This window comes from Anthonomus grandis, chromosome 4 (assembly GCF_022605725.1).
Source record: "Anthonomus grandis grandis chromosome 4, icAntGran1.3, whole genome shotgun sequence".
NCBI classification, from domain to species: Eukaryota; Metazoa; Arthropoda; class Insecta; order Coleoptera; family Curculionidae; genus Anthonomus; species Anthonomus grandis.
Genome location: NC_065549.1, coordinates 26,022,447 through 26,043,882, shown reverse-complemented (window position 1 = coordinate 26,043,882; position 21,436 = coordinate 26,022,447). Strand labels below are relative to the sequence as shown.

The 21,436-nt window shown below is 32.0% G+C and overlaps 1 protein-coding gene across 2 annotated transcripts; it reads left to right on the top strand.

The window, feature by feature from the left end:
• The first annotated feature begins 743 nt into the window (after positions 1 to 743).
• Positions 744 to 20,510, top strand: LOC126735202 (nascent polypeptide-associated complex subunit alpha). Of its 2 annotated transcripts, none has more exons than XM_050439154.1 (5): positions 744 to 909; positions 1,242 to 1,347; positions 19,498 to 19,676; positions 19,730 to 19,903; positions 20,176 to 20,510. In XM_050439154.1, the coding sequence occupies exons 2-5, from the start codon at positions 1,263 to 1,265 to the stop codon at positions 20,395 to 20,397; spliced, it is 660 nt and encodes a 219-aa protein (XP_050295111.1). In that variant the 5' UTR covers positions 744 to 909; positions 1,242 to 1,262; the 3' UTR covers positions 20,398 to 20,510. The 2 variants fall into 2 exon arrangements, with proteins under 2 accessions (XP_050295111.1, XP_050295110.1); XM_050439153.1 differs by lacking the exon at positions 744 to 909 and adding an exon at positions 975 to 999.
• Positions 20,511 to 21,436: the final 926 nt, after the last annotated feature.

Genomic DNA, 21,436 nt, shown 5'->3' with positions numbered 1-21,436 from the left:
CGTTTTAACCGACTGGCTGCTTATTATGGAAACCGCGAAGAGGTGCTGAGGTGCGAAAAATCCAACCGGATTTGACATTCGATGAGTTCGTGTATCATTCTAATAGCCGAAAGAGTCGGTACGGCGTGACCTGTGCTGTGCCGCAAGATCTGTTTACTATTCCAATTGAGTATGCTCCGGCACATTGTGTGGATAAGCAATCATTAATATAAGATACTCATAAGATAAGATACTCATAAGATGAGATAAGATGATAGCCGGGCAACTACTCAAGATAACCGATGAAGGCAGTCACACCAGACTCCAGCCCATACCAATACGTTTGGGACCCTTTCTGTTCTTAAAGAAATTGTTTGATCCCACCAACGGTTTTGATATCTTCCTCTAAGTCCTTCTTATTTAACTTAGCTCTCGATTACCAATTTTTCCAGCATACATAAAGACAAAAAAGTGACCGACAGCTAACTCACTGGAAAACTCCTTAAATCTAGAAAGACTGTTGAACGTGAAGGGATTTCGGATTTAATTTTTCAAAAATCATTCTTATTTTATATCGTTCACTAAATATACACTTACACAAAAACTATTGTTTTCGTTCTCTGGCAACATTTTTAAAGCAAATGTATCTAGAATTTGCATACATATGAACTAGGCTTTAGATCCTCTCCTTTCCACATGACTTTCATATTTCTTTTTCTATCTCTCTCCCTCCTTTTCATCGTTAGACTCTGCATATCTCTCTCTTCGCTTGTTTAACGTTTCGCTTTTCTCTCTCTAATCCACGATAGCGAGAATACCAAGTGTAGTTACAATTTTTGCCCATCTTTTAGTTTTCTCTCTCTTTTCTATCGCTCTCCAGTGTCAACTTATTGCATCAAAAAGGGGAATTCAGTTATTTGGAGAAATCAGGTAATTTCCACTTTTTTCTTAAGCATCTTGGGTTATTATATTTGTATGTTAGTTTCTTTAATTATTTTGTCCTATTATCGATTTGAAGAAGTATGTATTTTTGCCTAAATATTCGTTGTTTATACGTTGCTTATAAAGCCGTATCTATTTCGATTTTCACTAGATATGTATAAACCTATGATGATTTTTCCAAGGTTTCGCAAAATATTTATTTATGAGAAAATTAATATGATATGATCCTTGGCAGACTGAGTCCTTCCTTTAATTAAAGTTTAAACTCTTATCAACTATTGCCCAACCTAGGTCTAACATTACTTAATTTATATTTATAGATTTCAGACTCCCCATACAAAATGCCTGAACTTACAGAAGTTGAGAAACCTTCTTCAGTTGAAGCAAAACCAGAAAAACCTGAACAAAGCCCAGAGTCTTCCACAGGTAAAGTATAATAAGTGTTTTTATTTCATTGTGATCCTAACCCTGAATTTTTTGTTTATACTTTAATGCACTTCTATACTTTATTAAATCCTATTACCTGTTAAATTTATATAAGAGTATATTCTAGTATGTTAAAATTATACTAGAATATACTCTTTAGTTCAGGTATGTAGCCATTTCTATACTGTTTTTAATATTATGCTAATTTTTTTTAATATAGCTCATTGATTTGCTTGTACCTATTGACATATTTTTACCAGTATTACCTTGCTATTTGCCAGAAAAAGCTACTTGGAGAAAAAACAGATTAGTGATACTTGTATAGTCTGATTTTCAATTATTCTATTTTCAATTATTGATTCATATTTGTGAGATATTCTAAAGTGTAAAATGTTTATTAGTAGTAAATAACTGTATAACTATTTTCGAGAGATTTATTCTGGAAAAATAGTCCTCATGACATAATTTAATCCAAGTGTTAAATATTTATTACACATTTAGTAGTAGTAGTAGTAAGGGTGGGGAAGCCAGAGTTTGGCAAGTAGGCCTGAACAGTCCCTTTTTGCCAACCCCAGAATCATCCACCCCTACGCCTCCACTCCCAATGCATGGTCTTCACTGAGTCAGCCTGTCCTTCTAATAAAGGCTTGCACATAGTCCCAGTCCAGATCTTTAAGAACTTCCTGTTGGAGTGTCCTTGCTCTGAAAGCTTTCCTTCTCAGGCAACTCCACCTATCACAGATACCTGGTATGGCTTTCTCTCATACCAAGAAGGTGTAGATTCCTGTTTAGACTGTTAAGCCTGGTCAGGATTCCCACCAAGTCTATGATACTTTGTCGGGTCTTTGTTAGCAGTCGCTTTGCTTTAGAGCCATCATGATCTGGTATCATTTCCTTGGCCTGTTTACATCCTTCTGTTTTTCTTAAATTCTTTGTTACCTTCCAATGCCTCTGCTTGGAAAACTGTGGTGTGTTTCCCTAGCGGGAAGAATTCCCTTGTGTTCGTTTCCACCCTGTACACTCCGGCTCTGGCTGAATTGGTACTTTTCATCCATGATCCATTTGTGTACCAGGTCTGGAAACCACTTGACTCTTTAATTTGGTTCTCTAACCATTCTTCCCTTTGTGAGGATTTTGACTTGAAACCCCTTCTTTAATGTTAGTTTGCTACTTTCTGTAGTGCATCTGGATGTCAGAATTGGTATGTTCTTACATATCCTGAGAGCAATTGTCATATGGTCTTTTCCTAAGTGAACATTGTACCATCATCTGCTATCCTTCTTGTGTTGTTCTCATAGCTATAATACAAAATAGCAAGTAATTCCCAAGTAGACCAGTCTTTGCAGTCTGGTCAGCTTTTGGGTGTTGGTGACCTTTAATATGGCTGGCCACCATACCACGGATCCGTACAAGATCCTAGGTATAAAGCCACTATGGTATGACTGCGGTATAAAGCCACTGGTGAATGTGGGGTTATAGACCACATCTTGTACCTATTGTTCTCCGTAATTGCCATATTAGGACCGTTGCCTTATAAACACATGTTTTAAATGTACCTTATGTTGACAAATAAAATAGGGATTTTAAGTCTCAAAAAGATGTAAGTGAACCAGAAGGATATCTTGCTAATTTTTGTAAAAATTTTATCTGTGAAAATAATTATAGGAATTACAAAAACCTATTTGAAAAAAACAAATCATTACATAAAAATAAAAATAATTGCAGGACAAAAACTATGTTTACACAAAACAATTTTAAATTATTATAGAAGAAATCTAAAAGCAAAAAAAATTAATTATAGGAAGGATAGATTAACACAATAATATAATCAGTAATAATATAAATGCTTTTTGTTTTACTTACATTTTCTTGATACTTGTAATCCAGTGACTCAATATATATTCATTCAATCATACATTCAAATATATTTAATTAAATTTGAGTTACAATAAGAAAATAAATTAATTAATAAGTTCACAATGTTCACTAATATTTTTGTTCGTTTGGAACCTAGAAAAGTAAATATGTCTATATGCAAAATGAGAAGATTTTGAATGCAAAAAAAAAACAAATTTAACTTGTCTCAGTATGTTGATCAGAGCTACACACAATTTAATGAATGGGAAAATATGATTACTGAGATGAAAGTAATTATTTAATAATCAAACAAATTAACTACTAATTGAATGGATTTGGAATAATTATACAAATATTTCCAAATTCCTACTAATATATCTCATAAACTGATGAATAAAGGCTTTTGTTCATCATATCATTATTATTCAGGTGTAAAATATTGTAGATCTTAGGACCAAGGTAGTCAACTTTTTTGTGATTTAAGTTTGTGATACTATTTGGTTTGCTTGGGTTTCAATATTAGTTCTACTTGAATATTAATGATCAACATAGTTTCATAACAAGGCTTTTTGTTACGTGAAAAAACAAACCTAAAGCGTAAAGGGTGTCCCAAAGGAAATCCACATTTTGAATTGGGCGACATTTTTTTATCACAGTAGATGTAAAAAAATCAAAAGAATTTTGTAAGCAATTTTCAATTAATAACCATTCAGCATTATACAATTGAGTAACGAATTATTATTGTTAAAACACACTCCAAATATGGAGAATCTTTTGCAGAAAAAACAGTTCATAAATTAAATGACAGTTTTCATCAACACAATGCACCAAGTTGTGCAACCCATTCAAACATGTTTTTTTGTGGACAATATTTGTAGTTGTTTTATGCATCAAAATGTGTGTACAAGCAAAGTTTACTGAATAAAATAAGTTGCTTCACTCGGCGAAAAACCTTTCATATTTCGATCTCAAAGGCAGGCCGCCGAGCTCCTCGCCGACGGGGAACTAGCAAAAAATGTAAAGGGGAATTCTGGTAAAAGATACCTATTATTTTACGAGTTTCGTCTAATTGGAACTGTAGGGGAAGACGGAGCACGATTTTATAATAACTTTATTATCTGGAATAAAATTATTATTTAATGTACCTACTTGGGAAAAATATGTAAATTGATAATACTATAAGTTATTTGTTTTTATAACCACCAAACTAAATAAATTTTACATTATCAAAGTTTACCTAATTCAAGAACTAAATGGTTAAATTTTTTTTTGTTAATAATTAGGTACTTAGGTATCTTATTAAAGGTTGTTTTGGTACGACTGGTTTCATTAGGATTTATTTTTAAATCAAAGTCAAAAGTTTGTGTGAAAAAATGCATATATTACTGTTACTAAACTTAACAACTGAAGATAGACATAACTACTAAGTAATGACATGTTTGAATTTTAAATGATTGATTACTACACTTTTTGATGTAGTAAAAAGTAGAAGTAGTTTTGACTAGTTTATAAAATTTTGAGCCCTGGTCAGAAACCACGCCTAGGACATTTAAACCTGTTGAATTTATTTTCCGAACTGATTCAAATAAAATATTTTTAAGTTCATCTGAATTTGGAGATGATTTAAAGAAAAATATGCGATAGGCTGCTTCCAACTGGTTGCAATACCCCAGGCCATTAGAACCAAAACGTTGCTGGCAATATCTGTAGTGTTTCCTCTCAAACCTTCCTGGAAACCAACTACCTTGTCACTTGAGATATTGTAATGTAGATGTGACTTAATGGACATCTCATATATACATAAAAAACAGTCTTTTGCTTTGTCATTTAAAAAACGCGATTTCAATTTTGTTAATCGAAAAATAAAATCATTAAATCCTGGATTTATTGGCCAGTTTTTTGTGAAACGTTGAAGAGTGAACTTTGATGGCAAACGACAAACGGATGACATTTTTTTATAGGCTTTTGGTCCAACAATGTATAAACTCATAGCAAATTGTTTATATTCATTTGTGTACCTGCTTCCCCGAGGAGACTTGTTCAGATGAGATAGCTGACTCTTAAGGAATGCACAAGAATCTGCTGGGTAGTTGTCATCTAGGAATTTTTGAACATCGTCCAAAGTAACTCCTACTTCCAGGGATCTTTTTGCGTGAGAGCCTTCCTTTTCCAGAGTTTTAATTTCTTTTCTTAATTGAATTTTTCTCGGAGTCATTGCCGAAATCTTCATTGACGTTTGACAGAATTTATCTTGAAAGTAAACTTTATTTTAGATATATGATACCTGTTTTAATACAACATTAAAATTTAACTCAAAACAAGATCAAAATAATTTAAAAAAATTTAAGGTAATGTTTTTTGGAATTTATTGAACTTTACCCAAACTGAAATAATAAAATCTAACAAAAAATATAGATTTTTTTACTCAGGAGCTAAAAAACTATTATAGGGGTAGCGTTGTATTCATTATTAAGTTACTAGGTTTTTCTTAATTTTTATTGTACTTTAGGTAAAACATTTGAGTATAGTGCAAGTGTAATTGTTTTGCATATTATAAAAAAGTTCACAGTGCCGATTCTTTCACTTACCTGTATTATTACATACATCCGTCTGGACAGAAACATAAACCTGCATCGGAGTGTCAGTTTGCACGGAAGCGTCACTGAATTCCTTGCTTAATGTGTGACTTGCAATGATGTTAGAATTATCTGTGCCTGGAAAAATAGTACGTAAATTTGTAAATAATTCTGATTTCCCTATACACCAAAATATTGCAAATATTAAAAGGTACCTTCTATAATACATATTGCCATTATAAGTGCACAAATTAGAAGAAAACATAAAACATACTTGTCGATGCTCTGGTCGGGAAAAATGTAGGAATTGCGTCGGGTCTAAGACGTTGATTTGAAGGGGACATAAAACTGCTCTCCGCAAAACGCAAGCTACAGATATTAACCCTTTTATAACATTGTTCCGGAGTAAGATCGGCATATCTATGTTCGCCAGTAAATCCCAAAATATCTTTCCAGAGTTGGCACCTATAATCCATTTTTTATATTAATTTAAAAAAAGAAACAGGAACCAGATCATAAAGTAACTAGGAATTCAATCATGAATGTAATAAACAACTAATTCCAATGTATTTACGTATTTTCATTTTTCGGACATCTAAAAAACATTAAACCACTTCCACGCTTTGTAAAACAACTGCCTACCGAACCATAAGTCGACATTTTAATATAATAGATTATAATAATTTGCCAGTCCACTGAGTCCACCCGGTACAACTAGTAATAAAACGCTCGCACATCAAAACGATTTAAACTCTACTCACTGTGTAACCCAACAGATTCTATTGTAGGAGCGTCGCCCGGCAAATGAAGTGAGGGGCGGTGAATAGGTAAATTCGGTGCGTGGAGCCGAGTGAAGCAACTTGTATTTTATTCAGTAAACTTTGGTACAAGTGTGTGCTAAAAGTATATCATAATTATATAAGGAAATTTGTATAGGCTTTTGTTTAATAGGCAAATTTCAGAAGAACAATTAACTAATCTGCACCAAAAAATAACAATTCTTTACTTAGGACTTGGTTCTTGACTGACTGAATGGTTCTTTTGTGTAAAGTTCTTTACACAAAAGAACCTTTAAGTCCTGTGCTAATACTATATTCTCTGACCCAAGATTTTGGAAGATTTTATTGAACAAATGGTATTATGTGGAGAGAATCTTTTTTGAACAATGTTTGACTATATTTTTATTGTTTTGGAGTGGTAACTTTCTTTAAATGCATAGATAATGGCTCATAGTGGAAACATGGAAGTTAATAAGTATCCTTTTAAATGTTTTGTGAACAAAAGTACAGGACTTTTTGGTGTATAGGATGTATACACAATGTCTTTCACTTCAGTTGTCTAAAAAGGAATTTCCATAACCATTTAATAATTGGAAATACCACAATTTACTGTTCAATTGAACACAAAAACTCGGCCAGCGAATAATAATCCTGAAGCAGAAACTCATAGGTTGTTAAGCCTCAAAATCAAAATATACTTTATTTACTAAGTTTACAAACTTGTGCTAAAAGCTTCCTAATCCTAGAATTTATAATACTAGTAATTATTTGGTTAAACTTAAAACAGAATCCATGTTGATTATACATAGGAGCATATTTCATATCATCAAAGAAAAAACTAAAAAAAGAAGAAAAGAAAATGCAAGAACCAACATAAAACAAGAATAAAAAAGTCTTATCAACACATACATAATTAATTTTAAATATTAAAGTGAGTCATTAAAATACTCTTCAATGCTGTAGTAAGCTTTTGGTAAGATTAATTTCTTTAGTTCCCTCTTAAACTTTTTAAGGTCTGTAACAGTCTTAATTGAAAGAGGAACATGATTAAATATTTTACAACCAATAAGAGAGTTTCTCATAAGTGAGGAGGTGGGAATTGGAAGAGATAAGTTGTTTACTTGACGAATATTATGACTGGTGCAGGATAGTGGACTAGAGAACTTATGTATGACTGTAACGAGTGAGAAAACTGTTAAAATTCGTTCAGCCACAAAAAGAGCTTTACAAGAGACCCTCAGACCAACACCACACAGATACCTTAATGTTTTTTTCTGAATAGTAAACATAATGTTAAGAAGTCTCTTGGAGCACAAACCCCAAAATGGCAACCCATCCTGGATATGAGAGTCTATTAAGGCAAAATAAACTGAACGAACAAACAATCATTCCAGCTCATGCCTGGCAACCCTGACTGCAAAACAACCAGAACAAAGTTCAGCAGTGAGGCCCAAAACATGGTTGCCAAACCTTAAACTTCTATCAATGAAGAGGCCTAGAAATCGACAATAATCCCTACCATGTAGTCATCAAACAAAAAACGCTGCACATTACACTTAAAGCCTAGAATAAAAGTTATCAACATTGAATACAAGCTGATTGCAGATGCACCTAAAGAGAGAGATCTAACTGCTTTTTCATCTTTGTTATGCCACAGAGTTGTAGTATCATCTGAAATTTTGGGATAATGTTTCTGCTTAATAAATAATCCAGCAATTATCCTTTTACAATTTTCTCAATTAGTTTAGATAAGGTTGGCAAAATACTAATTGGTCTTAGTTCATTAATATTGGTTGGATTGTTCACTTTAGGTACTGGAGTAACAAGGGCTTTTTTCCAGATGTCAGGGACACACCCAGAAGATAAAGAATTATTAATTTAATAATGTTCACTAGAAGTTTTAGGCAAATAGGAATGCAACCTTTTAACATTTTTATAGAGATCTCATCTACTCCAATAGCATTACTTCTAATACTGTTTATGGTTTTATAAACTTCATTTTCAGAGACTAGTTTAAAAAGAAATGGCTCCCCATCGATTGAGGAATTAAGAAATTTATCAAAATTAGCTGGATCAATCTGTAATTGAGGCACTATCCAGAAAATGATTATTAACAATTGTTGGCTCTCTTAGATTAGAAGGAATTTCTGCAGGTGCATTGTTATTGACTTTTCAATTAGAGATTTTTTTCCAAAAGTCCTTAGTTTTATGTGGTCCTCAACACTTGATAACTTCATGAGAATAATATGACTTTTTTTCTGCTTTTACTGCCACATTTACACAATTCCTAAGATCGATGTAATACTTTCTATCATCAGTGTATTATTATAATTTTTTTTTAAAATTATGTGTTGAGCACAATGGTTTAGACCTTTGTTTTAGTGGTTTTAAGGGGCAATAAACATCAAACAGGGACAGGATATTTTCATTGAATATTTGAATTTTTATATTTATATCATTAGAATAGTATAGGTTATGCCAATCTACCTGTTGAAAACTTGCCCTAAACTCCTCAGAGAAAGTCTTCAATACTTTCTCAATATATTCAATACCACACTGGAAAATTACTAAAACTTTGTATAGTAAGAAATTACCAACTCTAAGAAACCATATATTATTCAAAATTCATTTTACAAAACAACTTAAACCTAACTGAGCCAATAAAGAAAAGCTTGGAATCTATGTAAACATGAACTTAAAGAACAGCAAAAATTCTGTATTCAACATAAAATTATTAATTCCAAAAACAAACAAAAGGCTATGTTTGACACAAAAAACTAAATCCATGTCTTCCTCAAAAATAGATCCAAATAAATTCAACGATTTTTTTTATAAATTCCTAAAAAAATAGCAGAAAAAATACCACAATCAAAAATAAACCCAATAGATCTTGTAAAAAACCATACCTCAGCCCAAAACAGTTTATTTCTTTTAACAGTAGATGAAGAAGAGGTCAGGTTATATGTAACAAAACTCAACAATAGCAATGCCAGAGATATCTTTGGACATAGCAACAAACTTTTTAAAGTACTAAGGCTAGGCATTCTTGACACATGGCATCTAGTCACTTACTAAAATTGTAAACATATGTTTTTCTACAGGAATATTCCCAAACAAACTAAAACTACACACCCATCTATAAAAAAGGTGAAGGTGAAAAAACAGATTTAAATAACTTTAGGCCAATTTCTATGATATCCCCTATTTCTAAAATAATAGAACTATCATACTCAGTTAGGATTAGACACTTAAAAAAAAAAACTACTGTCCATCACACAGTTTGGTTTCAAGAAAAAAATATCGACAAATAGTGCAATACTTACCCTTGTGGTGGACCTGGTCAATGTATTTGAGAGGGGGAAATATGTGGCAGCTATGTTCTGTGACCTCTCAAAGGCATTCGACTGCATGTGCCATAAGACACTACTTGATAAAATTGAGGCTTATGGGGTCAGGGAAACTCCCTACAACCTTCTGGAATCATATCTCTATAAGACAACTCACAGATACAAAAGGGTTATAGTCAACCACAAAAACGCTACTATCAGGGGTACCACAAGGGTCGATATTTGGACCAATTTTATTCATCATTATTTAAACGATTTTCGATTCTGTCTAGAGTCTGAAAAATGCAACCAATTTGCGGATGATAACACGACATTTAGGTAAACAGGTTTCTGTTTTATTTCTGACCCCACCCAACAACCCTCCGCAATATTATTTTTCACATTTAATTATTTTACATTTAATCACATTTTACTTATATATTTTTAAAACATAATTTACTCTAATTTTTAATGGTTTAAATGTATTCTCATAATATCATTGCATATCCAAACATTCCTTATGACCTGTGTCATTCTATAAAACTGGTATCAAAAGCTTAACTTCATGCTTTTACTTACTTAAAGAATTAAAGAAAATCAGCAGAAATATATTATTCTTATAAAACAAAACTATTACTAAAATTGTGCCACTTCGCTACAATTCTTGCACACAGTTTTTGAGTTTATTAATGAATGTCTTTAGAGTTTCACCATTCATAGTACTAGGTATATTGTTTTTATGTTTGTATACTAGTGGTAGGTTTCAAACTTTTAGAGTCCTGGAATAGTAATTCGTAAAATGTTGCCTTCCTTACATTTTAGGTGTTACATTTATTAACTTGTTTAATTATATTAGATATGATTTAGGAAATCTTTCTCTGTCTCAAATAAAAGTTGTATTTGAATTTTTAGTTAATTTTTTTTAGATTCCAATCACCCTCAACTGTTGAAGTATAATAGCCTATTTCTTAAATATATTTAAATGCATAATTTGAAGTTTTTATATTTTTTCAAATAGATCTTTTGATATATATTTCCAACATGGGATTAAATGTGGCACTATCAATGAATTTATTTCATTTTAATGAATGAGTTTTACTATTATGAATTATTTAAATATCCTGTACACCTTTTTATGGCACCAATAAAAGAAATAACTTTCTTGTGTGTGTGGACACACATAAAGCTGGTAGTGGAGAGGAAGAGTACTTCGGATACTGGCTACACAATGTCGCTCGTTTGGAAGCTTATTTTAATTGTAGTTCTTTACAACTCAATATGAAATACCCTAATAGGCGCGAAAATATCAACCAAATTTGACCGCCCCGCTACTAGCGAGCAAGAACGCGTCTTTCCGCCATCCGCTCCGCCGTATGTGTGACATACATCAGTGCTGCCAACTAGCAAAATTTAAGAGTCGTGCGCAGGATCGAAAATTGCCGTGTTTTTACGAGGTACGCCGTGTCAAATGTAAAATAATTCAAATGAGGATTGGGGTAAAAAATATTGTCAGTTATTTAATAAACATATATATTTTTATTTTTATTAGTTTTTAATGCAGCAAATTAAAGACAAATATCTTCTTAAAAAGAACTTATTAGTCACATAAAATCAAAAATCACCATCTTCACCTTCAGGTTCTGGAGTAATATTATTTTGAGAATTTATATAAATGATATTTTTACTCATTTTATTTACCATTTCCTTATTAGGCTTAAAATCAATGCAAGACTTTTTCACCAATTTCTTGCTTTACCAATAAATTTCCGCTTATGGAGGTCAACAATGAATTTCATCACTTTGTTATAAAATTAACCTGCGCAAAAATTCGTTCACACGAAGCATTTGAATGAGGCAAGGAAATAATGTTAAGTACAAATTTTGCAATATAGAATCTTCTCTGCCACTCTTCGATGCCCAATTTAGATTTCAATTTTTAACCAGAAAGTATCAATATCGTCATTAAGATTTATTTCATTCTCTTTAAAAGCATATTTAGTTATTAACCCCCATTCATTATCAGTTTGTTGGAGTGTTGATTTATTTATGCATCTTTCAAATTCTATAAAATATTCGACTAATGAAAATATTGCATTATTTGATCTTACGTTTTTAGGCTTAAAGATACTGAGTTTCTTTAAAAACTATTTTTAAAGTCAAATCTTTAATTGTGCGCAAAGTTTTGACAAAAATACCTGACATTTTTTCAAAAAAAAAAAAAAATTACTATCTGAGGTTGATCCTTGTCTTTTTTAGACATCTCTTGAAGAATTTCAACTTCTAAATATAATGAATTTATATCAATAAATTCATTTTTATTTCCCATAAATCAGGTTTTTCAACATAGGGTCTTAACATAACAGTTCCTTATACAAATATTCTATTTTGGCATAAACATTGCCTATGATTAAAAACATTGCCTTTATCCGATTGAAAATACTAATTTATTTATGTTTCTTTTGGCAACACAAAACTAAGTTTCAAGAAGAGTTTCAAAGATTTTTTCAACACTAATCTTTCGACGTGCGTCTTTTCTATAAAAAATAGTAGAAATGCATTTCATTGCTCCAAAATTCTCTGGACTACGGCAGATAGAGAAAGCCATCGCGTCTGAGTGGGATATAATATTTTGTGTACGTTTGTATTTGTAAAACCTTACTGTGCTATAAAACAAAAAAAATATAAGTTATAAAAGATAGAAACCAAAATTGTAAATACCTTGAAAAAAGAACACACATCCCTGGCAATATCTTCAATGGACCTTGGTAGAATCTTGCAGGCCTCGCTGGCACATAAGTGTAATGAGTAGCAAATACATTTAACTATTTTTATTCCAGGACATAAATCTGCAAATTAGTAGAAACAGAATTAGATTTTCATCAGATTACAACCATTGGGTCCGAAGCCAATCATATTGTCTAATGGTATATTTCTTTTTTGAAAGGTTTGTATAATTTCCTCAAATAAACCTTCTGCAGTGCTACTTCCAACTGGTACGAGTTCCCAAAAGTATGTTTTTAATATCAGTCTATTATTATCAAAGAATCTACTATCAACAATCTACAATCAACGACAATACACATTTGTCTAATTGTGCCGATGTCCGTAGATTCATCTACTAAAATACTAAATTTTGATTTTTTAAATTTTTCTGCTAACCTTCTTTATGTGTTTCCTCTATAACATTTGTAATGAGTCCACATGGTTTAGTTCTACCTAAATTGATTGATTTTTTACAAGCTTAGAATCTGTAACCTTACTTTTCAGGAGGTTTGATAAGTGATCCACGGCCTTGTAAGAGATATTGTGTTCGGCAATGAAACCACAAAGGCTTATTTCAAGCTCCTTGACTTGATGATCAAAATGGCTCTCTTGAGAAAAAGGTACTCAACTTAGGCTGGGCCATACCAGATGTAGATGCGGGATTTCTTATTTTATTTTTATGTTTTGTTCCCTCACCATGCCTTTAAATATTTCCGAAACCAACGATACATTACAGCATGCACAAAACGCACTATACGGATTATTGTCTAGCGGCCGTTGCCATTCTTTAAACTCGTCCCAAACCATCCAGGAATTATTAAATCTTGGTTTAATATGTAACCTTCTTTTTTTCTTTACGGGCGTTTTATCTCTGTCCGGAGAATCACCGGTAATAATTCGCTTCGTTCGAATCTATAATAGAATAATAATACAAATGTATTAAAAAACGAGCAATCTCGTGCGAATTAGAGAAAATTTATAATACATTTTTACTACTGTACTGTTTTACTACTTTATATTTTATAATTACTAACCATCTGAATAAGACCCAAAGCGCAAACATAATACAACACTTTATACGTAAAATACTAAACTAAAGGAAACATCTGCGCTTTCTTCTCAAGGGACTATTTTTAGATTTCAGGGAATCACCGCCAAAGACAGAAAACATAGTTAACTTCAGATGTCTTAGGGCGCGACTATAACAATCCTGTTGGTTGAAATGCTTTGAAAGAAAGGGGTATGAATAACAGTCGATAGTATGAGTTTTTTTCCTGAGTTTAAATTATTGGTATTTTATGGTAAAAATAAGTAAATATGAACGTCATATTTTTTATTTAATATTTAATTTTTTTTATTATTTAACACAAAAAAACCGTGTTTTTTAATACATGGCAGTACTACAAGCCGTGGCTGTGTATTTATTGCCAAAAGCCGTGAAAACACGGCACTTGCGTGTCATTGGCAGCACTGTCATACATATTTAATTTAAAGCAATTGACTTGTGTGGCCGCACACTTAATTTTGTCAGTGCCACTTATATTCGCTTCTTTTCAGTTTTCTTAATTCAGGTACACATTCAGTTCACAATTTGGTTTATTTTTATTTTTTTGTTAAACTTATTGATCGTTTATACGTAATCAGTTGTATACAAGATGAAGTCCTGATTAATCACACTTTCAAGTTCTTCAGTGTCACTAACATAATAAAACACAAATTCTGTATTATCACCAAATTTTAAGCATTTTTATTTTAGAGCTGCATATTTTAAACTTGTCATGTATAGAAGGTATTATAGTGGTCTCAGTACCCTGGATTATTTATTTATTTAATAATTATTATGTACTCATAGAAACACTTAGAAATGTAATTACATGTAATGAGTGCTCACTAACGCAGAAAAAACAAATATTAACTAACAAAGAATAGATAAAAATCATTTATGACACTAGATTAGTGCAGCCAAAGATCACAAAATGCAGACTTTGAACAAACTTATGACTGACTCATGGTACACTAAGCTGTGAGATTGTATAATACAAGACCCATTGAATTTTCCATTATGGAGAGTGACTGGTAAGATTTATAAATATTTTCATCTAGATTACCCTGATTTGCGTGATACTTCTGATTGTTCGAAATTGGTTATTCTCAAAGATGAACGTCGTGAGGTCTTTGCAGATTGCCATAATTCATCTTTAGGTCATTTAGGTGTATTTGCCAAGATAGGTAGATTGGCCAGATATAAGGTCGACTGTGGTAAAGTTTGTAAGACATTGTGTGTTTGACAGAATATATAACCTGAGCAAGAGAAGCCAGCAGGTCTAATGGGTTCTAATCTGATTCACAGACATTGTTGGCAGGTTGTTAGCATGGATTTGTTTGGTCCCTTGCCTAAGAGTAAATATGGAAATATATAATAAGTAAATTTTAAGGGGGTCAATTATTGGCTTCCCGGTACATTTTATAGAAAAAATGTAAGATAACTTTTTGAAGAGACCAATCTGGCAAACCCTTGTGCAAAGTTTCAAAAAATGTTAATAGGCGAATCTTGATTTATTCAATTAAATGTAATTGCAAAATTAGCAAATTTTCGGTTCAGATAAAACCAAACGGGCACCGGTAAAATGAATATCGTCACTGACGTGAGGAAAAGTGTCAATAAATCAGTGACAGTCAATATTTGAAAACAAGTATGAATTATTAGGGAAACAGTTTTAGAGCAGTATCTGAAATGTTTTCAGTTTATTTCCCCACCAAGCCCATTCCGTCCATTTCAACTATTAAACGTATTGTCAATAAGTTTGAGTCCAAAGGTAATGTAATAAATAGTTGTAAATGTTCAACTCAGGATATCGAAAATAGAGCTGAAGAAAGAGAGAACAGAGATTTTAATATTCTACTGAGTGTGGAGGAAAACAAGATGGTTAGTACGAGTAATAAACATCATACAACGGTAATGCGCACTTTAAAAAAACACAAATATTATTCGTATAAATTCGAAAAAAATCAAGAGCTGCAGGAAGGAAATGAAGAGCGAAGAGTGGCATTTTGTTTTATGATGGAAAGAGCAAATAATGATAGGAATTTTTTAAGAAATATTTGTTTCACCGATGAATGTACATTTACCCTCAACAATGAACCAAATGTTCAGAATTGCCGGTATTGGAACCAAGAAAATGAACATCGCTTTGTTTATACTCGGACACATTATCCCCAAAAAACCAATGTATTCGTGGGAATTATCGGACACCATATCATTGGACCCTTTTTTATGGACTATAACCTAACAGCTGAAACCTATTTGGACTTATTTCAAAATCAAATTGGACCCGCCTTGGAAGAAGTTTTTCAGGAAGATCAAATGATCTGGTACCAAATGGATGGTTGTCCGTATGGTTAGAGAGTGCTTGGAAAATGCTTTTAACGGCAATATTATTGGTCCACGGTACTTTGGCCAGCCAGGTCACCTGATCTTTCACCGAATGACTTCTTTTTGTGGGGTCATTTATAAAAGTGTAAAATTTGAGAATCTAAACCAGTTACAAAACGCTATTTTGTTTGAATTTAATAAAATTTTTCAATATCGTTTGAAATGAATTTTATGAGCGGTTAGGATATTGTTTAGCTGTTAATGGAGGGTTGTTTGAACATTTGATTAATTGATGTTTTTATGTAATTCCCTATTGTGAAAACATCTTGTCGGACTTGCATTGTCTTATTTATTTAATGTAACACGACGTTTCGGTTGGTAAGTATCTCCAACCGTTATCAACTAAAAAACTCAGTTTACACTTGATAACGGTTGGAGATACTTACCAACCGAAACGTCGTGTTACATTAAATAAATAAGACAATGCAAGTCCGACAAGATGTTTTCACTGTACCATTGTCTACCACCTTCAAAAAATAATTCCCTATTGTTTTTAAAAAAATTATTGTATTTTATTTTATTTTATTTTTCCACACTTAGTAAAATATTAAGAGTTCTGTTCTCTCTTTTTTCGGATCTATTTTCGATCTTCTGAGTTAAACATTTACAATTATTTATTGCAGTGTGTTTGGACTCGAATTTACTAACAATAGGTTTAATGGTTGAAATGGACCAGAGAGGCTTGATGGGAAAATAAATTGAAAATATTTCAGATACTGCTATTGGTTTAATTAAATTCTGAAAGTATGATAAAATAATTTTTTTAATAATCGATAATAATAATTGTTATTGGTTTAATTTCATCGTTATATTAAATAAAAGTTTAGATAAAAAAGTAATGTTATTCAATGTGTCTTACTTTGAATGTATGTATGTGAGACCGATAAAACGAAGAAAAAACATTTCTTGTATTTGGTTGTACGTCAGATTTGACAAAGCCTTATGACAAATTGTTTGCTGGTGTCTGGTTTTACATGAACCGAAAATTTGCTAATTTTGCAATTACATTTAATTAAATAATTCAAGATTCGCTTATTAAAATTTTTTGAAACTTTGCACAAACTTTGAGGGTTTGGCAGATTGGTCTCTTCAAAAAGTTATCTTACATTTTTTCTGTAAAATGTACAGGGAAGCCAATAATTGGCCAAAACCCCCTTAAAATTTACATGGGATTTCCTATGTTCCGCTCGGCGACGCACCACCCGGTATATTTTTGCTGTCACAGATGTATTTAGTAACTTTAATAGATTCTTTGCTCTTCGAAAAGCTACTGCTACTAAAATAAAAAGTATTCTAGAAGAACACATTTTTCTGTTCCATGGGGTTCCAGAAGTCTTTAGATGTGACAATGGGGTGCAATTTAAAAGTAAGGAGTTTTTTGAGTTTGGTAAAAAATATGGCACTAGGATCCTATTCAATCCTAACTGACCATCCTTCACCTAATGTTACAGAAAGGCTTAATACAGTTTTAAAATCAATTTTAACTGTTTTGCATCATAACCAGGTATGTTAACATTTTGAGTATTAAATACTTATGACATTCACTTAATATAATAAAATCACAGTTTTTAAGCTTGTATGTTTCTATAAATACAAGAAGGTTATTAAAATTTGTAGCTATACCTCTAAAATTAAAATGAGTTAGATTTATGCTGCAACAGTTAGTTATATAACTTGCCAACATTTGTGGTTCTACCCTAGTATCACAACTTTCCTCCTCAAGAGCATCTCGCTTTAGCTGATGGACTTGTCTGTTATTCTTGTCAGATTAAGTTTTACAGTTTGTCTGGTGAGGTTTTAGTCCAGGAGTATATGGAGTCGAGTGTTATTCATTTTTTACATATGTCATAGTTGTTAAATTCAAATGATTTTTTCATCTAAGGCACTTGGACTAATAATTTAGTAATAATAAACGGTTATAATTGGATTCTGCTTTTTAATTACTTGACCTATCTCTCCACAGTCATTGCAATTTGTAGAAGCTCTTGGAATTTTTAATTCTAGGCTTTTTTAGGTTAGTCTGAATAATATAAGAGTATTAATATCACTCTGAGTAGGACAGTTAATTATAAACTTACCATTTGGCAGTTCATTCTTTTAATCCTTAATCCAATTTTATCTGGCTTTATTGCTAAATAATAATGTAAATTCAAATATTTGTTAAATCACCAGTGAAATCGGCCAAAGTGGTTTGTGAAATCGGTTCTAATTTTTTTATACGTTTTATAAAATGGCGTCAAATGACGAGGACGGTGTACAAAGTGTTAGTAACAAAACGAGATATTTCTGCTGTAAAAATAAAGTAACGGCACTTTAACGTGCCTAAAGTGCGGAAAAGCATACATAGGTCGTGTGCAACCCGTGACTGGAACAAAAAAGTGAAGTTTTTGAATGAAAATTACTTAATCTGTGCAGAGCATCAGGATGACCCACCATTTTCCGTGATGTCACAGAACGCATTGGAAATTCGGTACTTAAGTGAACTAGTTGTGTATATGCCATTATGTATTTTGCACGTAATATATTGACTTTGAAATTTGAATTATACAATGGAGAGCTAGTCTTGGGTATTAAAATTGAAGACTACAAATGAAAGAGTGTTCAACAATCATCTCTAGTTGCAGAGTTACGTCCCTTTAAATAATATAAATTGTGAGAAAGATGCATCGTAATCAATGATTTTTTGTTGTCAAACTTTAAAATAAAATGGAATTATACTAAAAATAGAAGAGATAATAGAATGGCTAATTTGAGAAGGTTTTACTGAGTGCATAGAGAAAAATATGAATTTATTAAATAAGTTTCAGGCTGTCCTGCTATTTTTCTACAATTGGAATTGTAAAAATTCTACATAAACCAATACAGTGAATCCTCGGTAGAGTATTAATATATAACAAAGCAAACATTCTAAGCTTAAGGCACTTATGTATAAAATCAGTTATTCAATTATTATTAAGTGGTAAATAGAATTTTCTACAGCACTTAAACTCTACTAGACAAATTACTCAAAGTAAAGTTAGATTTCCTAAAGCCAGATTTTCTAAAAGTCAAAGAACTCTTTTATCTTACGGAATCAAAGACATACAATAAAATTTCTTTTCAAATTAGATCTCGCTTAATATCGTACAACTGACGTCTACAATAGCAAAGTCTATTAGATTTTGTAGAAAGCAAAGAATACCTGGCTGCACTCAAGAGGCTTATTTGTCCCAAGCTTTTGGGATTACGAATGAGTAGCTGGTATATATAATTGGAAATATGTACATTTTTAGTTACCTATTAGGCTATGTGACACACATTTCTCTAAGAAACGTTGTGGGTCAGACGTAATATAAAATGTATAATGTTTATGTAAGATTTTTTATTAATAGCGAATTAGAATATATTTTCTTTAATGATCATTTTGTTGATTTCAGATAGTGATTCTGATGAAGAAATTCCGGAATTAGAAGATGCAGGAACTGCAAGTGCTAATGCCACAGGATTCCCAGGAGCGCCTGCAACAGGTCTGCCAGTGGATGTAGTATCAAAAGCCAAACAGTCAAGAGGGGAAAAGAAAGCGAGAAAAATCATGTCAAAACTGGGACTAAAGCCTGTATGCATTTTATTTTTATTTGAAATTAAACGTTTCCTAACATTTGTGTTTAGGTTTCAGGAGTCAATAGGGTAACCATTCGGAAATCGAAGAATATCTTATTTGTCATAAACAAGCCAGATGTTTACAAAAATCCTGTCAGTGACACTTATATTGTTTTTGGAGAAGCTAAAATTGAAGATCTATCTCAACAAGCCCAGGTGGCCGCTGCAGAAAAGTTTAAGGAGGTAAACAGTTTTTGTATCTAACGTCTTTACTACATGCAAGTTTGATAAAATAATTACCCTTTAATGTTTTTATTTTCTGATAAATTTGAAAAGAAGTTAACGAAACAGACGCCTATATTGTATAGACAATACTTGATTCAAAATTGAGATGGTTGCATTTGTTGAAATATTTATTCTTTTATTAACAGTAAAGAAATTTGATAATACCCTAACTTATGTGTGTAACGGAACCTTGTTGGATTATAAGTAACATAACACAATGGTCTTGATAGGTTAATCCAGCCGGAGATGGCGCTGCTGGCAGCACCACCACTTCAGTCGCCCCCATAGCAGAAGAATCTGACGAAGACGAAGAAGTAGATGAAACGGGTGTTGAAGATAAGGACGTGGAGTTGGTGATGTCTCAGGCGAACGTTAGTCGACCGAAGGCAGTTAAAGCACTGAAAAATAATCAAAATGATATCGTGAACGCCATTATGGAGCTCACGATGTAACATTGACTACACCGCATTTTTGATTATTATTCTTAATAATTATATTACAATTCTGTACTGCTTTTTTCTCTTCAGTTTTAGTTTTTAGTGTAAATAAACGATGATGCTTTGGAGTCATTATGTTATTTCAAACAAAACCCATAGTTCAGACCAAGATTAGTTGATTAAGTAAACTTGGCTTAGTACAAAGTTGCTTAGTTTAGGCGGTGGAAGGACATCAACATAGACAAAAAAGAACTGGTAGATTTGGAATCGAGCAATGTTTCTAAAAATTATGCGAAGTTTTTCTTGAAGACTTAATTTGAAATGAACACTTGAATAAAAAAGCAAGTTATGTACGCGGTGACTTCTCTTAAAAATAGCGTGAGCGAAGAGTATTTATTGGAAGGGCTCTTCCTTTAAGGAGTTACGACATTGAGACTCTGCGAACAAAAATGCTTAATCGGGGTAGAGAAATTATGTTAATTTTTTTTTTAATCTAGAAATATACTGCCGTGATTATTAAAAAGAGCGAATGTTACAATTTTTCGATTTTTGACTTTTTTATATTTTTAAAATCTACATCAATAAAGGATAATTTTTTATTTTTTAAAAAAATGTTTATGTGAAAAAAAGCGAATGTTACTTATTACCCATTTTTAGCCCATAAACTCAAAAAAGAACAGCGAACGTAACAAAATTTGGCGAATGTCTGACTTTAAAAGATCTAATGTTTAGACAAAAGAGCGAATGTAACAAAAAATTGCACTTTCGCTGTTTTTCTTTAACATTATACCACCCGGAAATGAGACATTCGTTTAACACCTTTTTTCCTGTGGACATTCGCTCTTCTTTCCTAATATTCCGGAGTACTGCGCATTTTTACCCTAAAGCGAATGTTTTTGTGGCTTGTGTATTATTAGTTAGTGGTATAATAGTTAGTAGTATATAGTTATAGCTATTCATCACTCTTACGAGGATGTTTATAAGGATGTTTTTTTATATTCAGCTTGTGTTAAGGTGATTTTTTTGATAATTTAGTTTACAAAATGGCAAAAAG